At 48.1% G+C, this 12,163-nt stretch overlaps 1 protein-coding gene across 2 annotated transcripts in view; it reads left to right on the top strand.

Moving 5' to 3' along the window:
* The window catches only part of KIF11 (kinesin family member 11), a 135,057-nt gene that overhangs the window by 94,090 nt on the left and 28,804 nt on the right, over positions 1–12,163 (top strand). For both annotated transcript variants that reach the window (XM_069239811.1, XM_069239812.1), the window contains exon 20: positions 11,148–11,370. In XM_069239811.1, coding sequence (XP_069095912.1) covers positions 11,148–11,370 — 223 coding nt within the window. The remainder of the gene's footprint in view (positions 1–11,147; positions 11,371–12,163) is intronic.

Genomic DNA, 12,163 nt, shown 5'->3' on the forward strand with positions numbered 1-12,163 from the left:
TCCTCTGAGGTCGCAAGTGCTCAGCAGTAGGATGAGGCATTAGTAGCAGATCTTATTTCTCACCTGGTCACAAGCCACCCCAGGGCCAAGGTAGGGGCAGAGTACCTTTGTTTTGTGCATCCATGGCTGTCTTTGAATTATGGCCTCATCTCACTTTCTCATTTTGGGATTTTCTGCAAATCCTGAATCCAGGTGTTTTACTGAAAGGGATAAAAACATGCCTCAGTGAATCACACAAGACATATTGTATGGCTGCACACACACTGCAGTCCACAGAAATGTAGCTAGAGACAACAGGACAAAAGCTTAAAGTAAATCACCAACAGTGCCTCAATATGCACTGTCATTGAAAGGGGTTGTTAGCTGTTTAACCTCCTACCCATCCACTCAAAGAATAACTGTCAAATAATATACTACACAATACATGTGTTCGAACACTGAATGTTGGCAGCAAAGCAGAGGGAGCAGAACAGATGTCACTATGACTAAACAATATCTGCCAGAGTGGAGCTGTGCATCTGAAGACAGGGGGAGCCTCGCAGAGTATTTATTTGGCTACAATGAGTATTTTAAGAGGAGGCAATTACTGAGCTCATCTGCCCTTCCACACAGCTGCCTTACTCTCTGCTGCACTCACTGAAAGCAGAATTACCTTCTGCGAAGCCAGTGTTCGGCATTACGAGGGAGCTGGAAATTTCGCACTCATGCAGCACCCCACTCAGTAACCAGATGCACGTGAAACTAACTCCATAACCATTCTCTCGCCTTTGACACCCAAAATAACCTCCGTGTTAAACAGAGCCCCACATGTCAAAATGCTCCTGCATTCTGATCCTCCATTGTAATTATTTTTCAAGCCATTGCATTAATTAGGTAGCTAGGAACTTAAAACCAATTTAACTGAGGGGGGAGCGGTGGGGGTGGTACATGTTGAATTTTAAATAAAGGTCATCAAAGTTGTACCAGAGAAAATGGGTTTTTTTTTTTTTAGTGTTTTTTTTTTTATTTTTTATATATAATAAACCTGATACATTGTGTGGGAGCTCCCTCCTTCTGGGTAGTTTCTGGGTAAAGTTACTCCTTGGGAGTAACTGAGGCGAACAAAGGTGTTAGAATTGTGAGCGAAGGCTACATTCCACGCACAATCAGCCCTGCCCTGCTACCTGGCTCATCAAATCCATTATACTCCTGCTTGCAGTATAAAAAGTGGCAATCTTTTTAGAGAACTAAAGCCAAGTGGGACCTACTGTGTGCAGTGAGTTGAGCTGAGGTGCTGGGTGCTTCAGGGTGAAACTGAGCTCCCCTTCTCAGGATAAAGACGCCAGACAGAGGAAGGGCAGGCAACATAGAAGACCGAGGCAGGGGGACTTGGCAAGCAAAAACTTTCAGCAGGGGAGACTGAACATTAAAAAAGCACTCCTCTGGAGTACTACAAATAAAGTAAGAAAACAAAAATATCTCCCTAATCATGCAGCCAGTGGTAGGGACAGGCTACTTGGAAAGAGAGGAAGTTGGGAAGAGAAAGTGAAATCAATCATGTACCCTGTGCCAGGTGGCCTTGCACCTTTGGGAATGGATGGACCAGCAAGTCCTTTTCCTGCTGGTGAACCAACTTGCAGGATTGTTGAATGCCAGGGTGGACGTGTTCAGCCATCTGTGCCTAATGGATCATGAGTGGCAGCTACATCCGGAGATTGCACAAGGGCTTTCTTTCATTTTTAGAACCTTGTCTCGATCTGTACACTGTCGCTGAATGCACAAAATCAGCACTGCTGCACGTTGGACTTTCCAAGGTGTTGCTTGCTTGAAGACATGTCCCTCATTTGTGGGCCTCATGACTCCTGAATGCCTTTCTTCCAATATGATTCATTCAATCAATCACTGCATTTGTAAAGCGTGCTACATACCCGTGAGGGTCTCAAGGCGCTCATTCCTGTCCTGAGTTCTCAAGAACAAAGACAGACTAGGCCCAAGTCATGCTAGTGGCTCTGGTCTGGGCAGGCTATGGTATCAGACCTCCTGTGCTTTGTCATTAGGCTGTTCCTCCAGGAGGATCTGCTGTCATAGCAGAACGGTAGGTTTGCCACCCTGGCTATCGCAACCTCCTACTTCATGTGTGGTGATTGAGCAGCAACAGCTGAATATCTTCGACTGGAGGTGGGTGTTTTCTCGGCCGCCAAGGGTCCTTTGGGTAAGTGGTGTTGGGGGTTGAATGTATACACCTATTGTTGGCACAAAATCTCCCCGCTGAGTCCTTGCTCTGGGTTGAGTTAATATTCAGCCCTCTTGGGCTTATTACGGTTGTCTGACAAGCCCTTTATTTAAATATTCCCTGTTGTGATGTAGTTTTTGAAAGGGCTGGAACATGTTTGTTTTTTCCCCTTCTCCATTAGTGCCCACATGGGACCTATAATCTGGTCTTTGCGTATCTGATGTTGTAGGAAGTTGGCTCTGTATGTGCTATTTCAAAGTAAGGAATAGCATGCACAGAGTCCAAGGGTTCCCCTTAGAGGTAAAATAGTGGTAAAAAGAGATAATACTAATGCTCTATTTTGTGGTAGTGTGGTCGAGCAGTAGGCTTATCCAAGGAGTAGTGTTAAGCATTTGTTGTACATACACATAGACAATAAATGAGGTACACACACTCAGAGACAAATCCAGCCAATAGGTTTTGTTATCGAAAAATATATTTTCTTAGTTTATTTTAAGAACCACAGGTTCAAATTTAACATGTAATATCTTGTTTGAAAGGTATTGCAGGTAAGTACATTGGGAACTTTGAATCATTTCAATTGCATGTATACTTTTTAAGTTATTCACAAATAGCTATTTTAAAAGTGGACACAGTGCAATTTTCACAGTTCCTGGGGGGAGGTAAGTTTTTGTTAGTTTTACCAGGTAAGTAAGACACTTACAGGGTTCAGTTCTTGGTCCAAGGTAGCCCACCGTTGGGGGTTCAGAGCAACCCCAAAGTTACCACACCAGCAGCTCAGGGCCGGTCAGGTGCAGAGTTCAAAGTGGTGCCCAAAACGCATAGGCTCCAATGGAGAGAAGGGGGTGCCCCGGTTCCAGTCTGCCAGCAGGTAAGTACCCGCGTCTTCGGGGGGCAGACCAGGGGGGTTTTGTAGGGCACCGGGGGGGACACAAGCCCACACAGAAATTTCACCCTCAGCGGCGCGGGGGCGGCCGGGTGCAGTGTTCGAACGAGCGTCGGGTTCGCAATTGAAGTCAATGAGAGATCAAGGGATCTCTTCAGCGCTGCAGGCAGGCAAGGGGGGGGCTTCCTCGGGGAAACCTCCACTTGGGCAAGGGAGAGGGACTCCTGGGGGTCACTTCTGCAGTGAAAGTCCGGTCCTTCAGGTCCTGGGGGCTGCGGGTGCAGGGTCTTTTCCAGGCGTCGGACTTAGGTTTCAGAGAGTCGCGGTCAGGGGAAGCCTCGGGATTCCCTCTGCAGGCGGCGCTGTGGGGGCTCGGGGGGGACAGGTTTTGGTACTCACAGTCGTAGAGTAGTCCGGGGGTCCTCCCTGAGGTGTTGGTTCTCCACCAGCCGAGTCGGGGTCGCCGGGTGCAGTGTTGCAAGTCCCACGCTTCTTGCGGGGAGATTGCAGGGGTCTTTACAGCTGCTTCTTTGGATAAAGTTGCAGTCTTTTTGGAGCAGGTCCGCTGTCCTCGGGAGTTTCTGGTCGTCGAAGCAGGGCAGTCCTCAGAGGATTCAGAGGTTGCTGGTCCCTTTGGAAGGCATCGCTGGAGCAGAGTTCTTTGGAAGGCAGGAGACAGGCCGGTGAGTTTCTGGAGCCAAGGCAGTTGTTGTCTTCTGGTCTTCCTCTGCAGGGGTTTTCAGCTAGGCAGTCCTTCTTCTTGTTGTTGCAGGAATCTAATTTTCTAGGGTTCAGGGTAGCCCTTAAATACTAAATTTAAGGGCGTGTTTAGGTCTGGGGGGTTAGTAGCCAATGGCTACTAGCCCTGAGGGTGGGTACACCCTCTTTGTGCCTCCTCCCAAGGGGAGGGGGTCACATTCCTATCCCTATTGGGGGAATCCTCCTTCTACAAGATGGAGGATTTCTAAAAGTCAGTCACCTCAGCTCAGGACACCTTAGGGGCTGTCCTGACTGGCCAGTGACTCCTTGTTTTTCTCATTATCTCTCCTGGACTTGCCGCCAAAAGTGGGGGCTGGGTCCAGGAGGCGGGCATCTCCACTAGCTGGAGTGCCCTGGGCATTGTAACACTAAGCTTGAGCCTTTGAAGCTCACTGCTAGGTGTTACAGTTCCTGCAGGGGGGAGGTGTGAAGCACCTCCACCCAGAGCAGGCTTTGTTTCTGTCCTCAGAGAGCACAAAGGCTCTCACCGCATGAGGTCAGACACTCGTCTCTCAGCAGCAGGCTGGCACAGACCAGTCAGTCCTGCACTGAACAATTGGGTAAAATACAGGGGGTATCTCTAAGATGCCCTCTGTGTGCATTTTTTAATAAATCCAACACTGGCATCCGTGTGGGTTTATTATTCTGAGAAATTTGATACTAAACTTCTCAGTATTCAGTGTAGCCATTATGGAACTGTGGAGTTCGTTTTTGACAGACTCCCAGCCCATATACTCTTATGGCTACCCTGCACTTACAATGTCTAAGGTTTTGCTTAGACACTGTAGGGGCATAGTGCTCATGCACATATGCCCTCACCTGTGGTATAGGGCACCCTGCCTTAGGGCTGTAAGGCCTACTAGAGGGGTGACTTACCTATGCCACAGGCAGTGGGCGGTTGGCATGGCACCCTGAGGGGAGTGCCATGTCGACTTAGTCATTTTCTCCCCACCAGCACACACAAGCTGGCAAGCAGTGTCTGTGCTGAGTGAGGGGTCCCTAGGGTGGCATAAGACATGCTGAGGCCCTTAGAGACCTTCCCTGGCATCGGCCCTTGGTACCAGGGGTACCAGTTACAAGGGACTTACCTAGGTGCCAGGGTTGTGCCAATTGTGGAAACAATGGTACATTTTAGGTGAAAGAACACTGGTGCTGGGGCCTGGTTAGCAGGGTCCCAGCACACTTCTCAGTCAAGTCAGCATCAGTATCAGGCAAAAAGTGGGGGGTAACTGCAACAGGGAGCCATTTCTTTACAGATGTGTACTGTATTGAGCTGCTCCACAGTTGTCCTTAACAGCTTCTTACCATCAAAACAGTGTTCCTGGTTTCTTGCAGTTCAGCCTGGCGTATAAGTGAGCTTCAAGCTTTGTGTTCATCCACCATACCGCACCACATTTCCCGACAAGGGTCTGCGTTCTAGGGCAAACTTTCTTGAAAAGTTGACACTGTTTCACGCCGGCAGTATATCACTCTGCTGGCGTTCTATGCTCCTCCTTGCCCCTCTAAGGACGAGGAGAGGCTCAGTCGATTGGACCAAAGAACTTGGTCTAGGTGAATGATCAGATCTTTGGTGGGTTTGCCGGATCAAAAAAAGGCAAAGCTGTGCAGAAGCATACCATCTTATGGTGGGTAGTGCTCTTTATTAAGATCTACTACCAACTGACGAAGTAGCAGCCTCTGGATGGACTGAGTGTCCATTTTGCTAGGGCCAATGCTGCTACCACTGTGTTAACTCTGAGTCCCTGTCGGACATCTGCCAGGCTGCTACATATGGAGAGTTGACCCTCCATACACTCAGCAATCACTAGCCAAGTACCCTAAGAAGGGCACTTTGTCCATTTGGTTCATTAGGACTTCCTGGTTTGAGTCCATCCACAACTCTCCTCCCTTGGTTACTTGTCTGTTATCTATTCAAAAAGTGAGGAATATGCTACTAGAAGTATCTATCAGAAGAACAATTTAACTACGTGCTCCAACACTTTATGCTAGAGACTCCATATAGCTTGCAGATTCCTCACCAACCCTCCCATCCACGCTCTTCTGTGGCTAAACTCTAACTTTAAGATCCGAAGTTTATGAATGTGCATACTGTAAACCAATTTGCTTTTCGGACTCCTCCTGTAGGGGCGCAGACAGTCTGAAAAGCTGCTGACGGCATGTAGGGGATGGCTCAGTTTATTGTGCACACCTATGGTGTGGCACCCTATACTGAGTCCAAACAACCCTTAGTGATGGTGAATAGGTGTCCAGATAGCAAAACCTCTCGAGGTAGCTGAAGCGAACAGCTGAAGCTTATCCAGGAGGAATGTAAAGCACTTGGAATACCACGGTAGTCAGTCACTCACAAGAAATAACCACACAAGTGTTGCTAAAATAAAGGATACTTTATTACAGCACTACTACTAGATATTCATTTGTATATCTCCCTTTGGAGATATCTACACAAAATAACTAGCAGAAAAATACAGGGCCCTATGCGAGGGCCAAACCATATAGTAAACCCAATCAAGGCAAGTCTGGTAGTTATCTAGGGGCTTGGGGGGCAGATGAACACTAGAGGTAAGTACAGTGTGTTCCCAGCGACCAGGTGCAAGGTAGTTACCCACCCAGGCGTCCCATTAACTCAGAGTTGTGGTTGGAGTTCGTGGGATTCAGGACCCTTCCCAGTGGACCCCGAGGAAACCACCAGACAAGGGCACGGTTGGAGAGTGCCCCCACCCCGGATACCCAGAAGACGGGAGTACCTACACCAAAGACTTGGATGCAGAGGGGAGTAGGGGCTACCACCTGGCACTCCCTGTAACACCCCTAAATTCAGCATTAGCTGGCACCCCTGAACCCTAGAATCAGATTTGCCAGCAGCGGAGACTGAAGCCACCCACTGACTTGCCCCCAGCCATTCTGGCCTGTCTGCAGCCTTAAAAGAAATCTGCACTAAGAAGACAACAGCCCTGCAGCCCAGTGATCTCCAAAGCCTTGGGAGGACTGAATGCCTTCAAAAAAGACCAAGAGCTTGCGTGGACAGCAGACCTGTACAGAAGAAACCATCTTTAAAGAAGAGGAATCTTGCTTAAGGAATTGTGTGAAACCTGACACCGGAAGTGACCACTGCACCCAATGCCCCTGCTCTGAGTCCAAGTGGCCCACCTGTCCAGTCAAGGTCCCGTGGCGCTTCCGACCAAGTGTCCATCGTGGTCTGACCCCTGCTGGACTTCAGTGACGCCTGCAGCCTAAAACTGAGGGGGTCCCTCCCCACCGTGACTTGCTTGGTGAGCTGATTCTGACATCTAAAGACACCCCTGCATCTAGAGCCTCCAGTCCTTGAGATGAACATACTGTGTCCCTAGGACCCTTGACATCTCAACTTATGTGGGCAGCTGTGGGTTGACCCCTTCCGGCCTCCTGGCCAGAGCGTGCTGCCAATTTTGGGAAGCCATCTTCTCCATTGAAATGCATTGTTTGCCCGACTCTGTGTTAGCACACTGCACCTGTCTGCCTTATAGGGTTTGGTGCTAACTTGTCTTTGATCCCCTCCCCCCTGTGTACTTATGTAAGGAAATGCCTCCTTGGCATGGTTGCCCCCTGACTTTTTGCCTTTGCTGATGCTATGTTTACAATTGAAAGTGTGCTGAGGCCTGCTAACCAGGCCCCAGCACCAGTGTTCTTTCCCTAACCTGTACTTTTGTATCCACAATTGGCAGACCCTGGCATCCAGATAAGTCCCTTGTAACTGGTACTTCTAGTACCAAGGGCCCTGATGCCAAGGAAGGTCTCTAAGGGTTGCAGCATGTCTTATGCCACCCTGGAGACCTCTCACTCAGCACAGACACACTGCTTGCCAGCTTGTGTGTGCTAGTGAGGACAAAACGAGTAAGTCGACATGGCACTCCCCTCAGGGTGCCATGCCAGCCTCTCACTGCCTATGCAGTATAGGTAAGACACCCCTCTAGCAGGCCTTACAGCCCTAAGGCAGGGTGCACTATACCATAGGTGAGGGTACCAGTGCATGAGCATGGTACCCCTACAGTGTCTAAACAAAACCTTAGACATTGTAAGTGCAGGGTAGCCATAAGAGTATATGGTCTGGGAGTCTGTCAAACACGAACTCCACAGCACCATAATGGCTACACTGAAAACTGGGAAGTTTGGTATCAAACTTCTCAGCACAATAAATGCACACTGATGCCAGTGTACATTTTATTGTAAAATACACCACAGAGGGCACCTTAGAGGTGCCCCCTGAAACTTAACCGACTGTCTGTGTAGGCTGACTAGTTCCAGCAGCCTGCCACACCAGAGACATGTTGCTGGCCCCATGGGGAGAGTGCCTTTGTCACTCTGAGGCCAGTAACAAAGCCTGCACTGGGTGGAGATGCTAACACCTCCCCCAGGCAGGAGCTGTGACACCTGGCGGTGAGCCTCAAAGGCTCACCCCTTTGTCACAGCCCAGCAGGGCACTCCAGCTTAGTGGAGTTGCCCGCCCCCTCCGGCCACGGCCCCCACTTTTGGCGGCAAGGCTGGAGGGAACAAAGAAAGCAACAAGGAGGAGTCACTGGCCAGTCAGGACAGCCCCTAAGGTGTCCTGAGCTGAAGTGACTCTAACTTTTAGAAATCCTCCATCTTGCAGATGGAGGATTCCCCCAATAGGGTTAGGATTGTGACCCCCTCCCCTTGGGAGGAGGCACAAAGAGGGTGTACCCACCCTCAGGGCTAGTAGCCATTGGCTACTAACCCCCCAGACCTAAACACGCCCTTAAATTTAGTATTTAAGGGCTACCCTGAACCCTAGAAAATTAGATTCCTGCAACTACAAGAAGGACTGCCTAGCTGAAAACCCCTGCAGAGGAAGACCAGAAGACGACAACTGCCTTGGCTCCAGAAACTCACCGGCCTGTCTCCTGCCTTCCAAAGATCCTGCTCCAGCGACGCCTTCCAAAGGGACCAGCGACCTCGACATCCTCTGAGGACTGCCCCTGCTTCGAAAAGACAAGAAACTCCCGAGGACAGCGGACCTGCTCCAAGAAAGGCTGCAACTTTGTTTCCAGCAGCTTTGAAAGAACCCTGCAAGCTCCCCGCAAGAAGCGTGAGACTTGCAACACTGCACCCGGCGACCCCGACTCGGCTGGTGGAGATCCAACACCTCAGGAGGGACCCCAGGACTACTCTGATACTGTGAGTACCAAAACCTGTCCCCCCTGAGCCCCCACAGCGCCGCCTGCAGAGGGAATCCCGAGGCTTCCCCTGACCGCGACTCTTTGAATCCAAAGTCCCGACGCCTGGGAGAGACCCTGCACCCGCAGCCCCCAGGACCTGAAGGACCGGACTTTCACTGGAGAAGTGACCCCCAGGAGTCCCTCTCCCTTGCCCAAGTGGAGGTTTCCCCGAGGAATCCCCCCCTTGCCTGCCTGCAGCGCTGAAGAGATCCCGAGATCTCTCATAGACTAACATTGCGAACCCGACGCCTGTATCTACACTGCACCCGGCCGCCCCCGCGCTGCTGAGGGTGAAATTTCTGTGTGGGCTTGTGTCCCCCCCCGGTGCCCTACAAAACCCCCCTGGTCTGCCCTCCGAAGACGCGGGTACTTACCTGCAAGCAGACCGGAACCGGGGCACCCCCTTCTCTCCATTCTAGCCTATGTGTTTTGGGCACCACTTTGAACTCTGCACCTGACCGGCCCTGAGCTGCTGGTGTGGTGACTTTGGGGTTGCTCTGAACCCCCAACGGTGGGCTACCTTGGACCAAGAATTGAACCCTGTAAGTGTCTTACTTACCTGGTAAAACTAACAAAAACTTACCTCCCCCAGGAACTGTGAAAATTGCACTGTGTCCACTTTTAAAACAGCTATTTGTCAATAACTTGAAAAGTATACATGCAATTTTTATGATTTAAAGTTCCTAAAGTACTTACCTGCAATACCTTTCAAATGAGATACACATGTAGAATTTGAACCTGTGGTTCTTAAAATAAACTAAGAAAAGATATTTTTCTATACAAAAACCTATTGGCCGGATTTGTCTCTGAGTGTGTGTACCTCATTTATTGTCTATGTGTATGTACAACAAATGCTTAACACTACTCCTTGGATAAGCCTACTGCTCGACCACACTACCACAAAATAGAGCATTAGTATTATCTATTTTTACCACTATTTTACCTCTAAGGGGAACCCTTGGACTCTGTGCATGCTATTCCTTACTTTGAAATAGCACATACAGAGCCAACTTCCTACAACTTACCTCAACACCAGGAGATCGATCTGTGATCCCACTTTGCTCACCTGTGAGCAGCACTGCAGCTGATACTCCTGGTCTCCATTGGCAAGCATTGGCTGCCTGACAGTGTTGGCACTCTGCACCAGGCTGCCTCTGTGCCGCTGAGGGTTTCACTGCCTTCCTACCTAGGTCCTACCTTAACCCCCAGAGACTAACCTCTGCTGGTACTTACCTGTGAGCAGGACCCACAATCAACCTCCACCCCAACCTCCATTGACTAACCTTGGATACTGACCTCAACTTCAACTGCTGCACCCGGCTGTCCCAGGTGCCATACCAACTTGAACTTTGCCCAGTGGTAGTCTAAACCCCTGAAGACTGGGACCGTAAGTCATGTACTTACTTTTAAAACTGCATCTTTGTTTCCTTTCATAGGTTAACATTTAAGACTTGGTAAATTGCACTAAGTATCTTTTTGAAACAGCCAAGTATTTTTTTAATTTAGAAACTGCTTACCTTGTACCGAAGTTCTTTGGTTCAAAGAATATATAAAAGCAACTGTTAACTTTCTATATCGGTCTGATTTATTCTGTGCGCGTGTCATTTATTGCCTCTGAGTTCAACAAATACTTAACACTGCTCCTTGATAAGCCTAGCTGCTCACCCACACTGCCACAAATACAGCGCTAGACCTATCTGTTTCTGCTTCTTCATATCTTTAGGGAACCACTGGGCTCTGTCTCTCTGTGTCTCTCTGTGTCTCTCTGTGTCTCTCTGTGTCTCTCTGTGTCTCTCTGTCTCTCTGTCTGTCTGTCTCTCTGTCTGTCTGTCTGTCTGTCTGTCTGTCTGTCTGTCTGTCTGTCTCTCCACAGTGTACTTCATTTTAGTACACTATATAGAACCTGTGTCGTACAGTGGTTGACAGGTTTCAGACTTTGAATATTTGTATACAACTGGGACCAATTCAGATTCATTCACTTAGATGCTTGAGTTACCCTTTTAGTTGTAAAAATTATATTAGTTTTGTACTAGGTGAAAGCAGTGATATGGAATGTCGTGTCCTTTTCTCCCTTTAGAGTGTAACTGAAAGCTGTACTTCATCCGTGGCAAGTATTACAGCCAAAGTAAACCAGCAGAGAGACGCTGAGGAGACTGCACTGACCACATTAGTCGACCAGGTCAAAGATGACAAAGAGATGCTTGTTGATCAGAAATTGGAACTCAGTGAACAGGCGCAGATGGGCATGAGCAAAGTGTTTACCTTTTTGCAAGAGGAACTTAAAAATGACATGCCAACAGGTACGTTCATTGTTTTATGTTAAATTTGTTTCCATCTGGCTTCAATGTCTGGCTTACAGGAGTTTAAGACAATTTCAGATCCATCAAAAGGCACCGCAAGCATCTAAATTAAAAATGGCAAACTATAGTTGAACTGAAGTTGGTCCTATGGTGGTGGTCTGATTTGTACTGCTTCACTTAATAAAAGTTCATTCTGCTCCCAATTCTTTCTGACCTGGGTGGGTGGAACGTATGGATTTTTTTTTCCTTTTTTGATTCCTCAATTCTCTTTTGTTTCGTTTTTTTTTTTTGTTTTTTATCTTTTTTTTATTTTTTATTCTTTTTTTTTTATTATTTTTTTATGCCTTGTTTATGAAAGTTTAGGAAACAGCATTTGAAATCAGAATTTGTCTGCTTGGTCAAGTGTTAAGAATTATTTTATGATCCTTAATCTATGAGGAATGCTTTGACTGGAGAAAGGGTTGCAGAAAAGTCCTACAATCTGAAAAAATTATCACCCTTCAAGGCCCCAGAAACTTGATTGTGCCACCCAGTTTTTAAAAACGTTTTCCTTCTTTCAGTCGTGTGTGCAAATGATGCTGATATTCTGCCTCAAACTTAAGTCTGGGACTTCTTCTTTAAATGAAGATTGCTGGTCACTGACATATCCAGAGACTTGACCTGATAAAACTAAAAAATAAAAGCTCTACACCAGTGTGTCAAAGGCAATCAAGCACACAGGATACACCAAACTTGCAGTACACACATGGAGTCTTAGGAACTCCACCACTCACCCATCTAGGAACACGTGAAA

Source organism: Pleurodeles waltl, chromosome 6 (genome assembly GCF_031143425.1).
Source record: "Pleurodeles waltl isolate 20211129_DDA chromosome 6, aPleWal1.hap1.20221129, whole genome shotgun sequence".
NCBI classification, from domain to species: Eukaryota; Metazoa; Chordata; class Amphibia; order Caudata; family Salamandridae; genus Pleurodeles; species Pleurodeles waltl.